At 39.1% G+C, this 23,636-nt stretch overlaps 1 protein-coding gene across 11 annotated transcripts in view; it reads left to right on the top strand.

Annotated features, from left to right (window-relative positions):
- EMB (embigin) overlaps positions 1-23,636 on the top strand; it is a 169,955-nt gene that overhangs the window by 95,130 nt on the left and 51,189 nt on the right. For 8 of the 11 annotated variants that reach the window (XM_024981475.2, XM_024981476.2, XM_024981474.2 and 5 more), the window contains 4 exons: positions 10,023-10,103; positions 10,212-10,401; positions 10,631-10,719; positions 20,969-21,096. In XM_024981475.2, coding sequence (XP_024837243.1) covers positions 10,023-10,103; positions 10,212-10,401; positions 10,631-10,719; positions 20,969-21,096 — 488 coding nt within the window. The remainder of the gene's footprint in view (positions 1-10,022; positions 10,104-10,211; positions 10,402-10,630; positions 10,720-20,968; positions 21,097-23,636) is intronic. The other 3 variants (XM_024981468.2, XM_059878886.1, XM_024981473.2) reach the window with 3 other exon arrangements.

Consider the following 23,636-nt stretch of genomic DNA (forward strand, 5'->3'; position numbering starts at 1 on the left):
TGGAGTGGGTTGCCATTTCCTTCTCCAATGCATGAAAGGAAAAAGTGAAAGTGAAGTCTCTCAGTCGTATCCGACTCTTCGCGACCCCATGGTCTGCAGCCTACCAGGCTCTTCCGTCCATGGGATTTTCCAGGCAAGAGTACTGGAGTGGAAGGTTACAAATGGCTTAAAGGTCCACATACTTTTTTTCCCCTTCCAGTTTTATTGAGATATCATTGACATATAGCACTGTTTAAGGTATACATCATAATATGACTTATATACATCATGAAATTATTACCATATAAGTTTATTGAATAGCCACTATCCTATGCAGATAAAAAAATTAAGAGAGTTCCCTAGTAGCCTAGTGGTTAGAATTCCAGGCTTTCACTTCTGTGACCCAGATTCAATTGCAGGTTAGAGAACTGAGATCCTGCAAGTCATGTGGTATGAGCAAAAAAATAAAAAGTTTCATTATGATGAGAACTATTAGGCTTTACTCTCTTAACAACTTTCATATATAACATACAGCAGGTGTTAATCATGTTTATCCTGTTGAACAGGATAACATCCCTTTTTGTTGTTGTTGAGTGGCTACGTTGTGTCCAACTCTTTGCCATCCCGTGGACTGTAGCATACCAGGCTTCCCTGTTGTTCACTATCTCCCAGAGTTTGCTCAAACTCATGTCCATTGAGTCAGTGATGCCATCCAACCATCTCATCTTCTGTCATCCCCTTCTTCTCTTGCCCTCAATCTTTCCTTGCATGAGAGTCTTTTCCAATGATTCTGCTCTTCATATCAAATGGCCAGAGTATTGGAGCTTCAGCTCTAGCATCAGTCCTTCCAATGAATATTCAGGGTTGATGTTCTTTAGGATTGAATGGTTTGATCTCCTTGTTGTCCCAAGGACTTTCAAGAGTCTTCTTCGGCACCACAATTCAAAAGCATCAATTGTTCAGCACTCAGTGCTTTTTATGGTCCAACTCTCACATCTGTACATGAATTGGAAAAGTCATAGTTTTGACTATATGGACTTTGTTGGCAAAGTAATGTCTCTGCTTTTTAATATGCTGTCTATGTTTGCCATTGTTTTTTCCCAAGGACAAGTGTCTTAATTTTATGGCTTGAGTCACTGTTTGCAGTGATTTTGGAGCCCAAGAAAATGAAATCTGTCACTATTTCCACTTTTCCTCCATCTATTTGCTGTGATGTGATAGGACCAGTTTCTATGATCTTAGTTTTTTGAATGTTGAGTTTCAAACCTGCTTTTTCAGTCTCCTCTTTCACCCTCATCATGAGTCTCTTTAGTTCTTCTTCACATTCTGCTATTTGAATGGTATCATCTGCCTATCTGAGGTTGTTGATAATTCTCTTGGAAATTTTGATTCCAGCTTGTGATTCATTCAACCCAGCATTTCGCATGATGCACTCTGCATTTAAGTTAAATAAGCCGGGTGACGATATATAGCCTTGACATACTCCTTTCCCAATTTTGAACCCGGTTCATTGTTCCATATCTGGTTCTAACTGTTGCTTTTTGATCTGCAGGACAGTAGGAGGGCACAATCGCATTAAAATCAAATCCCATACTCGCTGGGTAGGCAAACCACAAACTGGAGAACAGTAATGCCAAAGAATTTCTTACAATGTTATGAAGGTTCTAGGCTCCACATCAGACTTCCCAACCTGGGGATACAGCAAAGGGACTGGGAATCCCCAAAGAATCTGACTCTGAAGGCCAGCTAGATTTGATTATAGGACTTCCATGGGATCCAGGGAATCAGAAACTCTTTGAGGGCACAAACAAAACCTTGTGCAGGGGGCCCAGGGGAAAAGGGCAGTGACCCCTCGGGAGACTGAACTAGACCTGCCTATGTGTGTTTGAGGGTCTCTTGTGGAGTCATGGGTTAGCAGTGGCCTGCTGTGGGGACCGGGACACTGGCAGCACCAATCCTGGAAGGCACGTGTTGGCATAAGTCCCCTTGGTGATCAACATTAGCTCTACCACAGAGCCTGTAGACTCCAGGACTGGGTCATCTCAGGCCAAACAACTAACAGCAACGGAACACTGCTCTACCTAGGATTAAAGATTTACTGAGCAGGGCCCTACCCATCAGAGCAAGACCCAGTTTTCCCCACAGGCAGTCCCTCCCATCATGAAGCTTGCACAAGCCTCTTACCCTCATCCAACAGAGGGCAGACAGAAGAAGCAAGAAGTACATTACATCCCTAGTACTTACCTATCTTATAATTGGAAGTTTGTACCTTTTAGCCACCATCCTGTTTCCCTTCCCCAGACCCCCGCCTCTGGTCATCACGGGTCTGATACCTTTTTCTATGAGTTTGTTTGTTTTTAAAGTATAACACTACAACACTATTTTAGTTTCTGGTGCATATTACAGGGATTATATATTTCTCTATATTTCAAAATGATCAACACTATAAGTCTAGTTAAGTCTACACCATCTGTAACCATATAAAGATGTTACATTATTATTGGCTATATTCCCCACACTGTATATTTCTCATCTGTGACTTCTGTATTTTGTAAGAAAGTTCATACCTCCTATTCTCTCTCACCTATTTCTCTCAACCCTCTCCCCACCTCCCCTCTGGCAACCATATGTTTGTTCTCTGTTTCTGTGACTATGTTTCTGGTTGGTTGTGTTTGTTCAGTTGTTCTGCTTTTTATATCCCATATAGAAGTGGAATCATTTAGTAATTTTCTTTCTCTGACGTATTTTGGTTTGCATAATACCCTCTAGGTCCTTCGTGTTGCAAATGGAACTGTCTTGTTTTAACTTACTTTGGTTTACATAATACCCTCTAAGTCGTTCATGTTGTTGCAAAATGGCAAGATTTCATTATTTTTTTTATGGCTGAGTAATATTCCTGTGTGTGTGTGCGCGTGTGTAGATTACATCTTCTTTATCAATCATCTCTTATTGGGCACTTAGGTTGCTTCCATATCTTGGCTATTGTAAATAATGCTGCAGTGGATATAGGGGTGCATGTATCTTTTAGAATTAATGCTTCTGTTTTTTTGAATAAACACCCAGGAATGGAGTTTCTGGATTGTATGGTGTTTCTATATTTAATTTTTTGAGAAACCTCCATAGCGTTTTCCATAATGGGTGCACCACTTCACGTGTCCACCAGTAGTGCACAGGGGTTCCCTTTTTCCCACGTTCTTATCAGTACTTGCTATTTGTTGGCTTTTGGGTAATAGCCATTTTGATAGGTGTGATATCTCACTGTGCTTTTGATGTGCATGCCCCTTTATGATTAGTGATGTTGAGCATCTCTTCATGTGCATGTTGACCATCTGTATGCCTTCTTTGGAAAAGTTTCTGTTCAGGTCCTTTGCCAATTTTTTATGCAGTTTTTTTTTTATGTTGAGAAAGGTTCATATACATTTAAAATGTTAAGACTGTATTGGGACAGAGGTAAATTACTCTGAATTAAAGAACATTCTTTTTAAAAATATAATTCTGGAACTGAGCAAATGAGTATGGTTTGAGAGATGTAGATGTCATGGATGCTTTTATAACACAGTAAAACAGCCGAAATGCATTGCACTTGTGGAGTTTTGGGGAAGTTGAAACATTGTCCATTGAGTTAAATAGACAGACTATTTTTTTTGCTAACCAAAAATATTTTCATATTAGAGATAAAACTTTTTACATGTTTTTAATGCTTGTGATTTCTTCACGGGAAGGAAATTAGGCTGCAGAAACACTAGCATATATAAAAAGCAGTGAGATAACAGTTAAGGCTTGGAGAGTGACTTGGCAAGAAGAAAGACTACCCTGCAGTTTTAATGGAAGTAAAATATTTTTTCTTTTTCATTTTATTTTCTATCTGTATAAGGTGATGGATGTCCCTTAAACTTTTATGGTAATCATTTCATAATGTACATAAATCAGAACATTATGCTGTAAACTTATTACAGTGTTATATGGCAATTGTGTCTCAAACTGGAGAAGAAAAGAATTTTTAATTAAAAATGTTAATCACATCATTCATCTAGTACCACACTGCTGTATTGTTTTGTTGTTGTTGCTCAGTTGTATCCGACTCTTTGCTACCCCATGGACTGCAGCATGCCAGGCTTCCCTGTCCTTTACTATCTCCCGGAGTTTGTTCGAACTCATGTCCATTGAGTCAATGATGCCATCCAACCATCTCGTCCTCTGTTGCCCTCTTCTCCTGCCCTCAGTCTTTCCCATCAGCAGTGTCTTTCCCAATGACTTGGCTCTTCCCATCAGTATTGGAGCTTCAGCTTCAGCATCTGTCCTTTCAATGAATATTGAAGGTTGATTTCTTTTAGGATTGACTGGTTTGATCCTTACTGTCCAAGGGACTCTCAAGAGTCTTCTCCAGCACAATTCAAAAGCATCAGTTTTTCAGTGCTTAGCTTTCTTTATGGTACAGTTTTCACATCTGTACGTGACTACTGAAAAAAAACATAGCTTTGACTATATGGACCTTTGTTGGCAAAGTGATGTCTCTGCTTTTTAATATACTGTCTAGGTTTGTCACAGCTTTTCTTCTGAGGAGCAAGCAGAAGAAATATATTGTTATGTTATAAATTTGTTTCATCTTCTATTAATGTTTTCTTTCATTTAAAATCTTGGTTCAGTAGTTTGAAAGTGATGAAGTTATTTCCATTGTTATGAGCATTTCACATCTTTGAGAGCTGGGATATACTATTTATTGGTTATAAGAATCTGGATTCAGCCACACCTAAGTTTGAGACTTTCTGCTATTATTATATTTATGGTTGATTTTGGGCAAGATAGTCAAACTCTGCTTGCTTTAGCTTCCTCATCCATGAAATAGTGAGAGAATAATGGCATTTAACACTGTGGAACTGCTGTGAGGATTAAATGATATAATTAATATATAACTTTTAGCAACATACATGATAACTTTGTTATAACCCCCAGTGAGATAAATGGTGAGAGGAAAGAAGTGGGTAATTATTCAGCAATTACTATGTTATATGACTACTACTTTTTCATGATAGCTCATTTAATCCTTTCTATTGTCTCATAAAATATATATTGTCCCATTTTATAAATGGGGAAATTGAAGTGTCCAGTATACTTTGTTTTGCCCTCCCCCTACAAGAGCCCCTGACATCAGGCCGCTCTCTTGTGAAATGGGGGAATGATTCATATTCTAACTTCCTGCTATGTTGGGAGGCTCCAGTTAACCGCATCACCAAGAAGAGCGTGGTGCCCTGGAACCACCTTCTGGAACATAAATACCTCTACACTGCTTCCTGCTAGGAGTGATAATGGCACGGCATCTCTCTGCCAGTTCTCCCCAGAAAAGTTTGTCATCAGCCTTATGAGGGGCCAAAGATATAATGCAAGAATCAAATTGCCTTTTCTGGGTTCTCTGACCTTGAGCATCTCTTGCCCTGCAGCGAGGCCCAGCTCTCTTCGCTCTGAACAGGGGAACCCTGCAGAAGTTAAGACTTGGGATGAGCAGCATTCAGCAGGAATAAACTCAACTCAGACCTGGGAAAGAGATTCACAGATGTCTACAAAGACTTTATCCCTAAAGCAGAGTTTTGTCAGATATGAAAGGGTGTTTTGGAGATTTGAGTGATGGTGCATGTCCACATGTCCACCATGCTCATGTCTGCCACATGTCCTAGACATTTTGACTTCCTGAGACTTTCTTTACAAACTCAGCTTTCCTTTCAGAAATGAAGGAGGGGAATAAACCAAACCAGTTCAGTCTTCTGAGGAGCCATGCAGTACCAGCAAAGGCTGTGACTGCTATGAGCAGAGACTACAGAGATGCAGACCCCTCCATATGTGTGGAACTGTGTAGTGTTTGTCCTGGGCCTGCCTTATTTCACATGGTGTGGTGTCGATGGGTATGGTGTCCTTAGAGTCCATCAATGTTGCTGTATATTGTTGCTGAATGAATTACCTTCTTTTTTAAGGCTGAGTGATGTTTCACTGTTTGTATATACCCCATTGTTTTTGTCTGTTCATCACTGATGGATGGATGGAGTGTTGCTGTATCTTGGCTGTTGTGACATGAGGTATCCAAAATAGTCAAATTCAAAGAAGCAAGGGCTTCCCTGGTGGCTCAGATGGTAAAGAATCCACCTGTAATGCAGGAGACCCAGGTTTGAGCCCTAAGTTAAGATCCCCTGGAGAAGAGAATGGCTACCCACCTCTGTATTCTTGCCTGGAGAATTCCATGAACAGAAGACCATGGTGGGCTTCAATCCATGGGATCACAAAGAGTCAGACACAAGTGAGTGACTGACAGTTTCATGGAAGCAAAGAATTTAGTGGTAGTTGCCAGGGGCTAGTGGGAGGGGGAAATGGGGAGGTATTAGTCAAATGTACTAAGTTTCAGTTATGCAAGATGAGTCAGTTCTACTATACAGCAGTGTGCCTACAGATGAGATGGTAGGTCTCATGGTAAGTGTTCCTTCTATGATTAAAAGAAAAAGAATACCCCCCCCCTTTTTTGGCAGATGAAAGGTATCTAATCAGAGCAGATAAATAATCCAAGTTTTGCTTTAGAAGGACAACTTTGTTGTTGTTATAGAGAACAAGCAGAAGAGGAACTGTAGTCAAGAGAAGTTAGGAAGTCATTTTTCTGGTCCTGGTGAAAGATAATGAAAGTGTAGGGGAGGAGAAGGTTTTCCTGGACCCTCTTAGGGGGTCCCTGACTGGGTGTGAAAATTAAACTGAAAAAGTAGATTAATAGGAGAAAAGCATGAATATTAATTTAATGTAAGTTTTATGTGACACACATCCTTCATAAGGAAATGAAGACCCAGGGAAACAGTTAAATCTGCATATTTTTGTGCTAGGCTTGATGAAAAGTGAATAGTTGTAGGAGAATATGATAGAGAGTATGAGATACATGTAATAAACTGGGAGAAATTTAGAAAATCCTGTTGTTAGAATTCTTCTATGTGTCCCTTTGTCTTTGGAGATAAAGATGCTCCTTTGCCCCAGGTACAGAGAGGGCACCTTTGCATCAGGGTTTTATGAGCTGTTTCAGGAGAGGTGGGCAAGGGGAATGCCAGTGACCTTCCTGCTTCTGCTGTTTTCACAAACTCCTTCAGCTTAAGATAGTTAGTATACCAAGGTGCCATATTTTGAGAGTAGCATGTTCTCAATCTCATCAAAGCCTCTAAGTAAGGGGGTTAGAGACAACTGGGCAAATCTTACATTTCAGAGATAAAAATCAACTGAATTCTACTGGATGTGATTTTCTTAGGGGTCAGGAGAAGAGAAGGCTAATGCATCTCCCTTGGCCCTTTTGAAATTGAAGAACATTTGGGATATCTAGATTTAGATGCTCAGTAGACAGCTGGAGCTGTGGGCCTGGAGGTCAGGAAGAAAGTCTTGAATGGAGCTAACAGTTTTACAAATAAAGGATATTAGAAATAATAGTTGAGTCCAACATGGGAAGGTCAAATTGAAAAGTAAAAAGACTAGAGAGCAAAGTCCCAAGGGAGAACAACATTTAGGGGTAGTTGGAAGAATTAATGTACACATTAATTAATGTACACATTTTCACAATGTTAGGATTGTGAAACAAGAGCAAAGTTAAGGGAATTTCGGGTTTCCCAGGTGGCTCAGTGGTAAAGAATCCTCCTGCCAATGCAGGAGATACAGGAGACACTGGTTCCATCCCTGGGTCAGGAAGATCCCATGGAGAAGGAAATGGCAACTCATTCCAGTATTCTTACCTGGAGAATCCCATGGGCAGAGGAGTCTGGTGGGCTATAGACTATGAGGTCCCAAAGAGTTGGACATGACTTAGTGACTGAGCACACAAAGGGAATTTTGAGGAGTGGGGCTTCCCTGGTGGTTCAGATGATAAAGAATCCACCTGCAATGTGGGAGACTTGGTTTCGATCCCTGAGTTGGGAAGATCCCCTGGAGGAGGGTATGGCAATCCACTCCAGTATTCTTGCTTGGAGAATCCCCATGGACAGAGGAGCCTGGTGGCCTACAGTCCATAGGGTTGCAAAGAGTTGGATATGACTGAGCACATAGAGGTAGTCTCTGGCAACATCTGATGTTTCGAAGACATCAGACAAAAACACGCTTGGAAAGAAGTCATCAGGTTAAGTAGGCCATTTTTAACCCAAGAGAAAGCACTTTCTGTAATGTGGCAGGATAGAATATTCTATAGACAGAGACTCTTAGGAAGAAGTAGATTTCTTTGACAGACAGGACTAGGATTTATGGCTGTCCTAGAGCGAGGAAAATTTACAGAAAACAGAAGCTCAGGACCAAATACAGCAGATCTAGAAACATTTTCTCCTGTTACTAGTACCTAGTATAATTTGTGCATGTACATCTGCTGAAATGTATAAATCCCTTCAGTTTTACCTGACTCATATTTTTTTCTCCTGTATAATTGGATTTTGTTAAGGTCTTTCCATACCTAGGAGTTTTGTTTTGTTTTGCTTTTTGGCCATAAAATTCAGTTCAGCAGTTTTGGAATTACATGGGTAGTCATTTCAAGCATGTGCTCGCTCACAAAGCGCTTCACACTAGCTGTACTTCACTGTTCGAAAAACTTTGCACCTAGCCATTGATTGCTTAAAGAAGCATTTTTGTAAAGTTTTAAATGTAATTAAGAGTGATGTTATGCTGTTTTAAATTCAGTTTTTTTCTTTCTACGTTTTGGCTCTGTATTACGCTTTTAATGATACTATACTATTGAACATGAGATGGAAAATGTGTTTCTATAAAGCAATGTCCTCTCTCAAACCCAGCCTCTTCCTTCCCAGTAGAAGTAAGCATCACTGGTCTGATTTTTGTATAGTCTCTTCCGTGCTTTTTAAGATTGTTTTGTCACTTAGGTGTACATCCCTAAATATTATAATTTGTTTTACTTTTTTTAAAATGCATGTTTTAAAATGTTTTTCTATTCTCTGTATTTCCCAAAAACTAGTAATTGGATTGAGAGACTTAGTTTTAGGGCTCCCTTCCACTTTACTTTTTTTTTTGGACAAACTTAATTCTTAGGTAATGTGGTATTCCTCCTCAGCAGACACACAATTCTGTTGTTGAGATGATTGCAGCGGTTGATGCAAAATGCCTGTTCCTGTGATTTCTGCATTTATTTGTTGAAATTCTATAAAGAGAAAGTTATCCTTCTTTCTTATTTGGTTACCAGTGGTACAATTAGTATAGAAAGAGCAGTGTGCATACTTGATTTTTGTTTTTAATTTACCACTGTTCAAAATTTTAATAAGTCGGCTCTATGTATCTTCCTAAAGTTTGATATATATATATAAATAAATGTTTACATCTTCCTATTAATATATAGATATATCACCTAATGGCATTGTACTGGTATTTCAAATGCAGTGAAAACTCAGAATTGCAGGATGTTTATTTAAATTCTTCTGTCCCACAACTGCATCTTTATCCCATTCCTACAAGTTCTTACGGATTTAAGAAAACTGGAAATGAGAGAATTAGTATATCATACAAAGTATAATCACAAACATTCTTGTAGTAACTACCAATAGCATGATCAGTAAAAGGAGTTACAACAGTCACTCCTTTCTGTTCCCACTGCTGCTAAGTCACTTCAGACGTGTCCGACTCTGTGTGACCCCATAGACGGCAGCCCACCAAGCTCCCTTGTCCCTGGGATTCTCCAGGCAAAAACACTGGAGTGGGTTGCCATTTCCTCCTCCAATGCATGAAAGTGAAAAGTGAAAGTGAAGTCACTCAGTTGTGTCCGACTCTTAGCGACCCCATGGACTGCAGCCTACCAGGCTCCTCCGTCCGTGGGATTTTGCAGGCAAGAGTACTGGAGTGGGGTGCCATTGCCTTCTCCATCTGTTCCCACTAGTTTTTGTGTTTCCAGTTGTACTGTTTCTACCCGGTCAGGAGCATATGACACTTCTTTAAATAGAACTCTTCCCCCTATATCCTTGTCAGCTAGCAAGAGTTTGAGTAGATTAAGATCTTAGAGTTAGGCTTTTGTGATTCTATTACTGTTGCAACAAACCTTTTTTTTCCAGCTATGCCTATCAAAGAAAATAATAAAGGGAACCAAATCTGTGTTGACAGAGGAATAATGCTTCAAAGGAATGTTACATTAGGTAACTGTAGATATAGCACTATTGTTGATTATTTAAACTTTTTATATGTTGAATTTTCCCTAAATGTAACTTGTACATCTTTTTTCGTTTGTTTTATTTTGTGGCTAGTAGAACACTCCAATATGCCAGTAGAAAAAAATATCACTTTAGAAAGACCTTCTAATGTGGAGCTCATATGCCAATTCACACCATCTGGAGATTTGAATTCAGTAAATGTGACTTGGAAGAAAGGTGATAAACTACTTGAGGGTAATTATCTCGTCAATGCAACGGGAGGCATCCTGTATACCCAACATAGGTGAGCATACACGATTTTAACCTGTATGAAATCGGTTAAATTCTAGATACTTTTGCTGACTGAGCATTCTTTCCTTTGCTGTCGCTTGAATGGTATGCTAATACTCTAATTTGCACATTTACAGAATTGTTTCTTTTTTAAAATTTTGATTAAAGGCTGAGTCTTTTGGTGTTCATTAAGAAGCGTTTTTGAGAACTAAGCCTGTATTAATAAAATAAATTATCTTTAGGGTCGCCGTCATTAACAGCAAACAGATGGGAAGCTATTCTTGTTTCTTTGGCGAGAAAAAGCAACAAAGGGGCACATTTAATTTGAAAGGTCAGTACTAATCATTTATAGAGTAATAACTTTAAGTAATCTAGCGTTATACTCACAGAATTCTGAATCCTCAAATTTTAAAATGATAATTACAATACTAAGAAAGTCATCATATGCTTTCCATGGAATTATAAGTGGTGATATTGAAAATGGAGTTTCCCAGTGCCTTCCCAGTTGAAAATACAGGTTTTAGTTTGAAAGACCAGGCTGCCAGGTCATTTATACATTTCTTGTAGCACTCTTTTGAATTTACTTATTTATTTAGCTCTCTAAACCCAGAGCTTTCATAATATTCTTCTGGGTGTCTGAATTATTGCACTCCTAACCTGTGAGATTATGCTTTTGGTGTTCTGTATCAGTGGCTCTAAAACTTGAGATTTTAGGGACCTATAAGGTTTAAAAATAATACGGGGATGCATAAAGGTTGCCTGCTTTTGATTTAATCAAATAAGGCCAAACCCTAGGCTGTAATCCACAGCTCTCCCCCATGGGGAAAAAACAAACAAACAAACAAAAAACAAGTCAAAGTATTTTTCTCTTGCCACCATTAAACCAAAACTTTAAAGGTCTTAATCTCATAATATAGACTAGTTGTTCAAATTGGGTAATTATCTTCACAAAAAAATCATATTTTATGATATTAACAGCTAGCTGCTCTGACGAAGTATACTGTCCCCAGAGTCCCATCAGTAGCAGGATGGCTGGCTCCATCATAGCCATGATTTCAGCTCGTTGCCTCATTCATGCCTCCCTGTAGTCCCTCTGCAAGCAGACTCATTTCCTTCAGGTGGTTTTGTATATGTTCCTACTGAATAAATATAATAAATTCTGTATTTATGCACTTTGGTCTTGGCAAAGGCAGAATCTGTTATCATCTTTTGATTATTTTGATCATGGATGTTCTCTTTTAACCATCTTTCCTCTATTTGCCTAATTTAACCTAGTGAATGTTAGATACGTTGTATAAATTTCCTTCCCTTATTTCTTTTCTTCTTTTTTCTTTTCCTTTCTTTCCCCAGTCTTTTTCTCTGCCCGCTGCAACCATTCTAATGAGCTAACAGATACTAAACTTGTGGACACACACACAACCCTAGTAAACAATTTATTGTGTTTCCTTTAAACGCATAAAGAAAGGCTAGAGGTCTTGAGGAAATGCCTATCAAATCTTGAGGCTCAAAGTGCCTCCAGGAGATTCAGCTTTAAAAATTGCTTTTTTCTCTTCTTCTAAATAGCACGGTTTTCTAGAAGTATGTACTGTCATACCTATTCAAAGTTTGAATATTAAATTCATTTTTTCTTATTAGCACTCATAATAAATTCTTACATTACTACTTGGAACTGGTCATTCTGGCCTCTAATGTGAAGAGAAGCATTTTCATTTACAATGTACCATGTTTTCGGGACTTCCCTGGTGGCTCAGACAGTAAAGAATATGCCTGCAATGCAGAAGACCCTGGTTTGATCCCTGGGTTGGGAAGGTCCCTGGAGAAGAGAATGGCTACCCACTCCAGTATTCTTGCCTGGAGAATTCCATGCACAGAGGAGCTTGATAGGCTACAGTCCATGGGGTGGCAAAGAGTCAGACATGACTGAGTGACTAACACTTTAACACTAAGAAATTTAATGCCAATCTTAAAGGCGGCCTCTTGATTTATATCTATTTTGAGTAACTAGGTTGATGCTGGCTTTTGTTAGAAGCACCTACACAAGGTCTAGGTTTGAAATCAAGTGCTTGAGGAATACAAAGAGCCACTGAATATATTCTTTTTTGCTTTTGATAGATTTCTTGAAACAGTTTATTTTCAGTGTATTAGTTTTAAATGCCCACTTAACAGTGTAACTTTTAAGTGTGTCCTATATCTTAAAGATTTTATATAATTAATAATTTGGGCCCTTCAAGATTCGTGTTGGTAAAATAATTCTGTTTATTTCAGGTGACTGTTACTTGGAGGAATTATTTCATTTGAGTATAATTTAACAGCACTTGAGAATAATTCATATTATGGTTGTTTAGGTCTTATAAGACTTCTAGACTAGTGTATATTTTTACAAATATCCTGTATTACTATTTTTCCATGTGGATTGTTTATGACTTTTCCTAAGAAAGGTTATCTTTTCAATTGAGTGTAGATGAAAAGCCCGTTTTATCCTCTATTTGAGCCTATTTTATCCTCTAATTGAGCACCGCCCCCCACCAAATTCTGCTACATGAGTCAACTGGAGTGCATGCACCTGAGACCTCCAAACAGTTTATCAGCAAAGTCCCTCTTTCTCCTTTTATGGGAATTGGTTGATTTGTTACTGTTGTTTTTCAGTCAGTAAGTCATGTCCAACTCTTTGTGACCCCACAGACTGCAGCACATCAGGCTCCTTTGTCCTCCACTGTCTCCTGGAGTTTGGTCAAATTCATGTACATTGAGTTGGTGATGCCATCTCACCATCTCATCCTCTGCTGCTTCCTTCTCTTGCCTTCAGTCTTTCTAAGCATCAAGGTCTTTTCTAATTAAAATTAGTAATTCCTGCTAAGGCCCACTTGACTTCAGACTCTAGGATGTCAGGCTCTAGGTGAGTGACTATACCATCCTGGTTATCTGGGTTAGTAAGACCTTATCTGTAAAGTTCTTTTGTGTATTCTTGCCACCTATTCTTAATCTCTTTTGCTTTGTTAGGTTCTTACTGTTTCTGTCCTTTATCATGATCCTTGCATGAAATGTTCCCTTGAGATCTCTGATGCTCTTGAAGAGAGATCTCCCATCTTCCCCATTCTATTGTTTTCCTCTGTTTCTTTGCATTGTTCTTTTAGGAAGGCCTTCTTATTTTTCCTTGCTGTTCTTTGGAACTCTGCATTCAGATGGATATATCTTTCACCTTACTCCTTTGCCTTTCACTTCTCCTCTTTCCTCAGCTATTTGGCAGGCCTCCTCAGACAGCCATTTTGCCTTTTTGGATTTCGTTTTCTTTGTGATGGTTTTGGTCACTGCCTCCTGTGCAGTGTTACAAACCTCCATCCATAGTTCTTCAGGCTCTCTGTCTACCAGATTTTATCCCTTGAGCCTATTTGTCACCTCCACTGTATAGTCATAGGGATTTGATTTAGCTCATCCCTGAATGGCCTAGTGGTTTTCCCTACTTTCTTCAATTTAAGCCTGAATTTTGCAATAAGGAGCTCATGATCTGAGCAGCAGTCAGTTCCAGGTCTTGTTTTTACTAACTCTATAGAGCTTCTCCATCTTTGACTGTACTACAAGATTATAAAAAACCTGAACATCCCTGATTAGTATGTTGTAAAAAAAACCTGCTGACTTTGTGTGTTTGTCTGTTGGTGACAGTACAGGGAGAAAGCAAAGGTCATGCCTGAAGCTTGCAACTGCTAATATGTCAGTGATTACCTTTCACTGAGAAAGAGCAGTGGTGGTCTACCATGTTTTTCAGCAGAAGGTGAAATATTCTAAAGTGGATACTGAACATGTCTATAATAACAATCAGTGTTAAAAGTTCTTAGTACCAAGATGCAGAAATTTTGTTGGTAAAGAATAAGTAATAGGACAAAGAACTTAGAAGACACAGTGAGATTTTGATAGTACCAAGTGCTATGAAACCTCTCTTCTCCCAGCCATCTGTCCTCACCTGGGAGCATCCAACAAGTCAAAGTAGGGAAGAACAGAATAATAGAAACAGTTGGAACTTCAGCTTCAAAGTGTATTGATAGAAGTGTATAGTGTATTAATAGAATGCTAGTTAGCTGGCTTTGACTACATGGGAGAATCTTTTTCTAATTCAATAACACCTAAATATCCTTGAGCCAAAAGTGATACAGGCTGATGTTTTCTAGTCCACAAATATGCAAATAGAAATCTCTAAGCTTACAGCTCCATAGGGCTTTCACTTCCACTAAGTGGTTCCTAGACCTTACCTTCCTTGACACATCTGAATCAGCAAATTTACTATCTTAAAACTTGAATTCTTTCAACCCAAAGAGTGTGTGTCCTACTTTATCCAGAGTCCCATAAAGTCAACAGGACACATTAGAATGCTCTAACACTGTCCTTCTATTCGTAAATATTTCTAAACATAAGCAGAAACCCAGAACCAGCTGTTACCTCTGGAGGTTTGAACAAATCAGTGTTCCCTGAGTATAGTGCCTTTTCTAAGTTGGATGCACATCACTCTTAACAGCCAAAGAAAGCATACCAGAGCAGTGATTAATATCACTTTGGTTTTTAGTTTAGGGTATCATCAAGGAAACAGAAGAGATGCAAAGAATACAGAATGTGTTTTGTTTCCCTGTGGTATCCCTCAGTCACTGCCAGTTATCTGCAGTTAACATTTAACCTGGGATGCTTTCATAGCATACCCATGTGTTCCTCACCCAAACCTCATAAAATACCCAGGATTTTCTTGAAAAGCACCCTTCAGCTACCAGTTATGCCTTCCAAGCCTGTGCCTCTTAGAGGCTTACTGCAGGCCAATGTATCTTCTGCCGTCTCAAATGTTACCTGTGTCTACTTTTGATTCTTAGCTTGTGGGTGAATTTTCAATATTTTGATCATATTTCAACACACATTCCCATGCTGAAGCATGGCCTGATTAATTTCCAAAATTAATGCTGAAATTGAAAAGCAGAATAGGTGTCTGGGAGATCCACAAGCTGGGAAAGCCAAAACTGTGCCCTTAACTGGTGCTCAACCAAACCAGTTTCACAGTTTATCTTCAAAGCAGTGCTTGTTTTAAGGTGAGCCTAGCCTGACTCCAGAAATAACTGTATCAGAGCTACAGTATGAAAAAGCAGTGCCAAATATGTAGATGTTGTACCTCTCCATGTGGAACTCAAGAAGGGTGGCTGTGTTCCATCTGAGGTTTGGAAGGAACCTTGTGGCTTCAGAAAAGAATCTCTATGTTAACCAAGCTCAAAACTACTTAATCTGCAGGTGTTTAGTTGCTTAGTCACTCAGTTGTGTCTGATTCTTTGCAATTCCATGGACTGTAGCCTGCCAGGTTCCTCTCCATGGGATTTTCCAGGCAACAATACTGGAGTGGGTTGCCATTTTCTCCTCCAAGGAATCTTCCCGACCTAGGGATTGAACCCATGTCTCCTGCATTGGCAGGCAGATTCTTTTACCCTCAGCCACCAGGGAAGCCAGTCTTTTAATTGAGGCCTCTCCAAAAGTAGAGTTGATCTTTCCAGGTAGGACTTTATCCCTCAAAGTACTTCTGTGTTCTCATACTCCATTTAGTAGTAAAACCATGTCAGCTCTTGGGAATATTGGAATGGAGTCCGATTGGAAAGTGCTCCTGAGCTGATAATGTTTTGTCAGGAGACCCAAGAATAACTCCATTCTTACCTGGCACAGTCGTTCCTCTTCACAGAAAAATCTCAAATATGGAAATACACACAGAAAAGAGACACCAGAGAAAAATAACATCTCATTATCGGCCAGACCTGGCTGCAAACCTTGCTGAAATCCTTGGGTGGCTTCTTTTTTCTCAATTAGGTCTTACTAACCTTAAACCAAAGCACGGTCACCTATGCTTTCACAGTCCAAGCTCAATTTGGTACTTATTTCCCCAGATAGGAGGAGAGACCCTCCCAAACCAGAAAAAAACATGCTGAGTATGAAGCTGAGTTATTTATACCTCCAGATTCCTAGCCTTAGAAAACAAGGCCCAATCTGTGCCCTGGAATATGACCCATCCAGGACTCACCCCCATCTAGGACTGAAAAACTGGAGGGTTGAATGAGAGTAGGGAATTTAATACCGAGGTCACCAGGGAATTCAATCCAGCCTCTCCCCAGACTTCTGTTGTCTTCTTCTCCAGTGCCTCCTGAGGAAACTGGCTCTACCATAAGAAAAACGAAACAAAATATGTTCTTTGGTTCAGGCTAAATTAAACCTTTTAACATTGTGACGTTTAAAGTTATTGTCTTATTTTTCAGGAACTTAAAATACAGTTCTCATGTTCATGTCAGTATGTACAGTCAGTCTTCTTTTGGGTGCTAGCTTTGCTTCTGGTTTTCTTGTATGGCTAGGCTAAGGCTAAGTCACTTCAGTTGTGTCCAACTCTGTGTGACCCCATAGACGGCAGCCCACCAGGCTCCCCTGTCCCTGGGATTCTCCAGACAAGAACACTGGAGTAGGTTGCCATTTCCTTCTCCAGTGCATGAAAGTGAAAAGTGAAAGTGAAGTCCCTCAGTCGTGTCTGACCCTCAGTGACCCCATGGACTGCAGCCTTCCAGGCTGCTCCATCCATGGGATTTTCCAGGCGAGAGTACTGGAGTGGGGTGCCATTGCCTTCTCCTTTCTTGTATGGGTTCTTCTATTAGAGTGCTGTCTGGACCTTCAAATGGCCCTGAAGGAGTAGCCACAGAGGAAATTGAACTGGATAAAAAAAAAATGATCTAGTAACAACACTTACATGAGAGATACCCTCTTTACTTGTATTATAAAAAGACACGTGAATAGTATTTAAAAATTTAGCTCACAGTGTATCAAAGTATTACTTGCTGTATTCTGCCTTGTTAAATTCAGTATGTATTGAATGGGCCATTTTCTTTATATTCTTAGGTTTTATAATAATATGTAAAGTTATTATTCCATTTATTCTTTCTGCTCCATATACTACATAGTTCTGGAAACAATAATTTCTTTTTAACTTTTAACCAATTTCATTTCTTTTTATGGTAAGGAGAGGTAATTAGGTCCCCTGATTTAAATTGTTCTAATTTATACTTAAATTGTAATTCTTATACAAACAAACTCTTATTCATCTATGTTAGCCAAGGACTTGAATGAGTTTTTCAAGCAGTAGAATTTGTTTTACAGCTTCACAGCAAATTTTTAAATATATATATTATTAAAGAATGAATTGGTACCACCACCAGCATCTCAAAGTTACTGTTTCATCATTCTTCTGGATGTTGTCCCCTGTGAATTCATTTTTTATTTTCCATCATTTAAATCACCTTTCTCAGATTAGCTGGGTGTTCTGTAAAAGACTCAGTTTGGATGCTTTTCCTCATTCAGGGGTGTTTTCATACATTCTTAAAGTTCTGAAATGAATTCAGATGAATTTCCAGTTCTCTTTTCATTCTGTGTTTTATTTCTTCTGTCTTCCACATGGCCTAGAAATCATTCTTGCACATGACAATAATCTACACCATTAAGCTGGCTAATGTAGGAAGGCCATGGGCGTTATAAATCATAAGAAAGCTCTATTAAGAAGAGCAGTACCAGTACATGGACACAACAAAAGTTTGAACTTTGTGGTGTTCACGTTACACCAAGGGCTTTCCTGGTGGCTTAGCGTTAAAGAATCCACTTGCCAGTGCAGAAGACGTGGATTTGATCCCTGGGTCAGCAAGATCCCTGGGGAAGGAAATGGAAATCCACTCCAATTATTGTTGCCTGAGAAATCCCATGGATAGAGGAGCCTGGTGGGCTACATTCCATGGAGTCGCAAAAGAGTTGGACACGACTTAGCAACTAAACCACAACAACTGCTCTACACCAAGCAATGTGATATATTATGTTCCTGTACTTAGTTCTTTACAGTAACACTGTGGGGCGGGGGGGTATAATCTGCCTATGTCCTCAACGCTAGTGACACTGAAACTATAATTATAACTCAGATATTTCCCGGACCTAAATCTTACGTTTGTCACATCACCGTCACATTGTGCTGACTAATTCAAACACTAATGGTCTGATCTTTGAAATGGACAAATAATGACTACATTTCCCTTAAAGTCCCTCAGCCTCATGGTGACTGAAAGGGAATATGGGATGCTAGTAGGCTCTCAGAAGGAGTGCTCAGAATATTCTCTGGCAAGATCAGCTCACCAGTTTCTTGTGACTGGGATGAGCTCAGTCACAACAGTCACATGTGTCTCACGTCTCTCCTTCCTCAGGAGCGCCCTAGTGGTACCTTTCTAGGTGCTCATAAACTGTTAGTGGGGGTGATTATAAATTATGATTGGCAGTTCACACATTTGGTTAATGTAAAATTATACCTCATTCCATCTTGTCTAAATGGGTTTGCTTGGTTATAACAGGTACAGTAATCATTGACTTATAGATTGCTCTGCCATCTTAAGATTTCTGGACCATTTGCACTGGTGATATATCTTTCTCTCTTGCATCTCTATTTTTAGCAGTGCCTCATTCAACACTATGCTGGGCAGATTTACTGATGAAGGAGAGGGTGATGTGTGCAATTGTATTTAGCCCCATGTGAAACCATAAGGAAAATGGAAGACTTCCCACATTCGTCACTATAACGTTCATCACCTAAAGACAAATTGTGAAGAAATCCAACCCTATTTTTATCCCCTATACAAGTGGTTATGTGGAGGAGTGTGTGTGTGTGTGTGTGTGTGTTAGTTGCTCAGTTGTGTCTGACTCTTTGCAACTCCATAGACTGTAGCCCTCCAGGCTTCTCTGTCCATGGAATTCTCTAGGCAAGAATACTGGAGTGGGTTGTCATTCCCTTCTCCAGGGGATCGTCCCGATTCAGGGATCAAACCCTGGTCTCCTGCATTGCAGACAGATTCTTTACCATCTGAGCCACCAGGGAAGCCCATACAAGTGGATATAGAAGTCAGAATTTATTTTCTAGTTGTTATGATTATTTTCCCCTTCCTCATCTTTATAATTCACATATCCATAAAATGCTCAGTTATCTTTGGGGAGTAGAAAGCCAAGAGCATTTAGAAAATATATTTAATCTGGAAATCTAATTTTAGCAACTAAAATTGATCTTTCCATTTTCCACCCTGACCCTCTCCAAAATAAAATCTAAAAATAGGATAACGAATAGCAAACAATATCTTATAAAATTTGTCAACATAATATTATTAAAATGTACACATAATTTCAAACACTCTCTGCTAGCAAACCAACAAAAAGGAAAAACAAAACACAAAACCTGCTAAAATTAGTAAAAGAAAAAATATCAACAAAAGTCATCTTTGTTGATAAGTTTCTATCTCCAGTATAAATGTACATTCTCTAATACATCCCTTGAGGTCCATCAGAAGGAATTGATTTCATCATGGAGGCTACTGGTTGACCTTTATTGCTTTGCTTGTGTTGTTCTGTTTTAATTTTCTTACCAAATTATTCTGGAGAAGGAAATGACAACCAACTCCAGTATTGCCTGGAGAATCCCATGGACAGAGGAGCCTGGAGGGCTAGAGTTCATAGGGTTGCAAAGAGTCGGACACGACTAAAGTGACTTAGCACACACATACCAAGTTATTCATAGCCTTAAAACTTAATTTTTCTACATTTAGTACTCAATTTTAGTCTGTTACTAATGGCATCTGCTTCTAACTTTATGAAATAGATTATCACAGTGACTATTAGGTGTTTTGTTTTTTTTTTAACAAAACAACATGGAAGAATTTTTAATCTCGTTTTCTTTCTTTTCTTTCTTAAATCTCCTCTGTTTCTCATCTTCTCACCTTCTCCAACCCTTTTCATAAATTTGTATGAACTAAGAATTTTAAATCCTAAAAATTTTGTCTCCTTACTTAAGTGCCATCTAAGGGTAAACTTTAAGAGAAATATTTGTTCTAAAGTAATTTAGTAGGTGGGACGGAAAAATAGACTTGAAAAACATCAAGTTTCTTTCATATCCAAAGTATGTAACAGTTTATTACAATATTTATAACTGTTATTAGGCTCATAATAGAAGACCTTTCTTCTCTTTCTATGCTATGCTATGCTAAGTCACTTCAGTCGTGTCCGACTCTGTGCGACCCCATAAACGGCAGCCCACCAGGCTCCCCGTCCTTGGGATTCTCCAGGCAAGACTACTGACAATTACATTGCACTACCTACCTACTCTGATCCTCAGAGGGATTGGGGGCAGGAGGAGAAGGGGACGACAGAGGATGAGATGGCTGGATGGCATCACCACCTCGATGGACATGAGTTTGAGTGAACTCTGGGAGTTGGTGATGGACAGGGAGGCCTCACATGCTGCAATTCATGGGGTCGCAAAGAGTTGGACACGACTGAGCGACTGAACTGAACTGAACTGACTATTCCTCTCATTAAATGTGCAGAGAACCTACCTACTACAATGGTCCATCCTAAATACTGTACATTGATTCATTTTATATAGAACTAAAACTACAGAAAGAAAATCATATATAAATGAAAAAATGAAAGGATAAATTATATTGAACTTGAATACATCCCGCCATTCAGACTTTTTAGTAATATGTATATTTCTACATTTTCCTTAGTTCCTGAAATTAATGGACAAAACAAACCATTGATCACTTACTTGGGGGATTCAGTTGTCTTGATGTGTAAATGTCAAGATTGTCTTCCTTTAAATTGGACCTGGTACGGTGGCAATGGGAGTGTACAGGTAAGATAATATTTCTTTGACTTACAAAATAAACACATTTATTTGATAAGTAATAAGATTGTATTATACTCAAAGTTCTTAGGACTATTTCTACTTCTCTTATCTTGTTCTTAAATACATGATCATGGAGAAAGAACAGTGATGAATGGAGTTGTTTGATGTTTTCAGCACTTTACATTATATATCTGAAGATACTCCCAATGTTTCATTAGCTGGTGCTTTGTTTTTACAATTAGCAATTTATTTAAATTCACTGAAAGTTACAATTCATTTTTAGTTGATAAGCTTAGGTATAACCCCAACAAAAATGATTCTTTTTTTTCCTTATCATTTCATGAAAGTAACTTGAAAAAAAGGAAGTTATCTTTTCCTGCTTCTGTCTCTGGACACATGTGTGATAGAATGCAATATAGTGGCACTATTTAAGGAAAGAATGAAAATTAGGTAACTTAAACTTAGGTTTTGGGTTCTTTTAGTGTCACTGACCTCTTTCATGCCTCCAGGGACCTAGGGGAAGCCAGATACTTTAAATTCCTACTAAAAATGAATGGCTTTTCAAAGACCTGATATTAAGAAAAACATGCTGCTGCTGACAAGTACTCAGTCCTGTCTGACTCTTTGCAACCTCATAGACCGTAGCCTGCCAGACTCCTCTGTCCATGGGGATTCTCCAGGCAAGAATACTAGAGTGGGTTGCCATGACCTTTCCAGGGGATCATCCGACCCAGGGATTGAATCCAGGTCTCCTGCATTCCAGGCATATTCTTTACTGTCTGAACCAGAATACTGGAGTGGGTAGCCTATCCCTTCTCCAGGGGAACTTCTGGACCTAGGAATTGAACCAGGGTCTCCTGCATTGCAGGTGGATTCTTTACCAGCTAAGCTACCTGGAAAGCCCACATATGTCATACTAGACAAAAAATAGCCAAATATAATTATATTGAACTTTTAGAATACAGTCTGTGCTTCTTTCCATCTTACTAAAGGTCTCTCAATTTAGCCCCAAGCATGGATCATATTAGGATATAAGAAAAGTGCAGCGAAGAGAGTACAAGTCAAAACTTTAGGTCAAGTGTTTTTTCAAAATGTACATGAACCATCTGCATTAGACTCAACCTGGGGTGCCTACTAAACATGAGGTGCTTTGATTTATCAGCCCTGAGTTAGAGAGTACCTTTGTAACAAGATCACAGGCAATGCTGTGCACAGAGAGCCAGGTTGATATAATTTTTGGCAAATAATAAACTCACAGTTCTTCATCAGATAATCTCCAAGAATACTTGTATTCAGATTAGCATTTATTGATCACTGCAGTTGAATGATAGAGCAATGAAGGCAGCAAATGGCCTAAGAATAAAATTTAATTTAAGTAATTAAATAAATCAGCCCCCAAATAGCTTGGTATGGATCTTAAAAGACTGAAGAAAACCCAGTGAATTCCAGAAACCGACTTGATTGAAAGACAGAGAATTTCAGCTTTGAAAAGACAGAAAGTATACAGACCACCTTGCTTACCAGGCTCACAGGAATGTCTGCTAGTCCTTCTACATCAGCTTCAAAGGCCTGAAGATTTCCGTTCCAGTCTGAGGAACTCCCAGGGTCAAGAACCAGGGAGCTTCCTTAATAGAAATGATCAGTTTAATAGCTTTATTAACTTAATAGTTGATTTAATGAATGTATGCCTGCACTTGTGAAGGAGGAAGTACTTTGAACAGCTAGTCATGTATTCTAACATGAAACCTGGATGGATGGAATTTTCCTGTATGTCTACTTTCAATAGACTATTTACCCATGATGACTTGCATGCTGTAGTTTCAAACACTCAGTGCTAAGCACTTAAAGCAAAGTATCCTTTTCCTTTGTTTGCTACCTCCGAAAGGTCAAACTCTGATTGGAATTGAGCTATGTTATGTATCAGTTCAATTCGGTTCAGTTGCTCAATGGTGTCTGATTCTTTGGGACCCCATGGACTACAGCACGCCAGGCATCCCTGTCATCACCAACTCCCAGAGCTTACTCAAACTCCTGTCCATTGAGTCAGTGGTGGCATTCAACCATCTCATCCTCTGTTGTCCCCTTCTCCTCCTGCCTTCAATCTTTGCCAGCGTCAGGGTCTTTCAGATGAGTCAGTTCTTTGTATGAGGTGGCCAAAATATTGGAGTTTCAGCTTCAGCATCAGTCCTTTCAATGAATATTCAGGACTGATCTCTTTAGGATGGACAGGTTGAATCTCCTTGCAGTCCAAAAGGGACTCTCAAGAGTCTTCTCCAACACCACAGTTCTAAAGCATCAATTCTTTGGTGCTCAGCTTTCTTTATAGTCAACTCTCACATCCATACATGACCACAGGAAAAACCATAGCTTTGAAAAAGTGGACCATTGTTGGCAAAGTAATGTCTCTGCTTTTTAATATGCTATCTAGGTTGTTCATAGCTTTTCTTCCAAGGAGCAAGCGTCTTTTAATTTCATGGCTGCAGTCAGCATTGGCAGTGATTTTGGAGCCCCCCAAAATAAAGTCTCTTACTATTTGCATTGTTTCC

The sequence above is a fragment of the Bos taurus genome, chromosome 20 (assembly GCF_002263795.3).
Source record: "Bos taurus isolate L1 Dominette 01449 registration number 42190680 breed Hereford chromosome 20, ARS-UCD2.0, whole genome shotgun sequence".
NCBI classification, from domain to species: Eukaryota; Metazoa; Chordata; class Mammalia; order Artiodactyla; family Bovidae; genus Bos; species Bos taurus.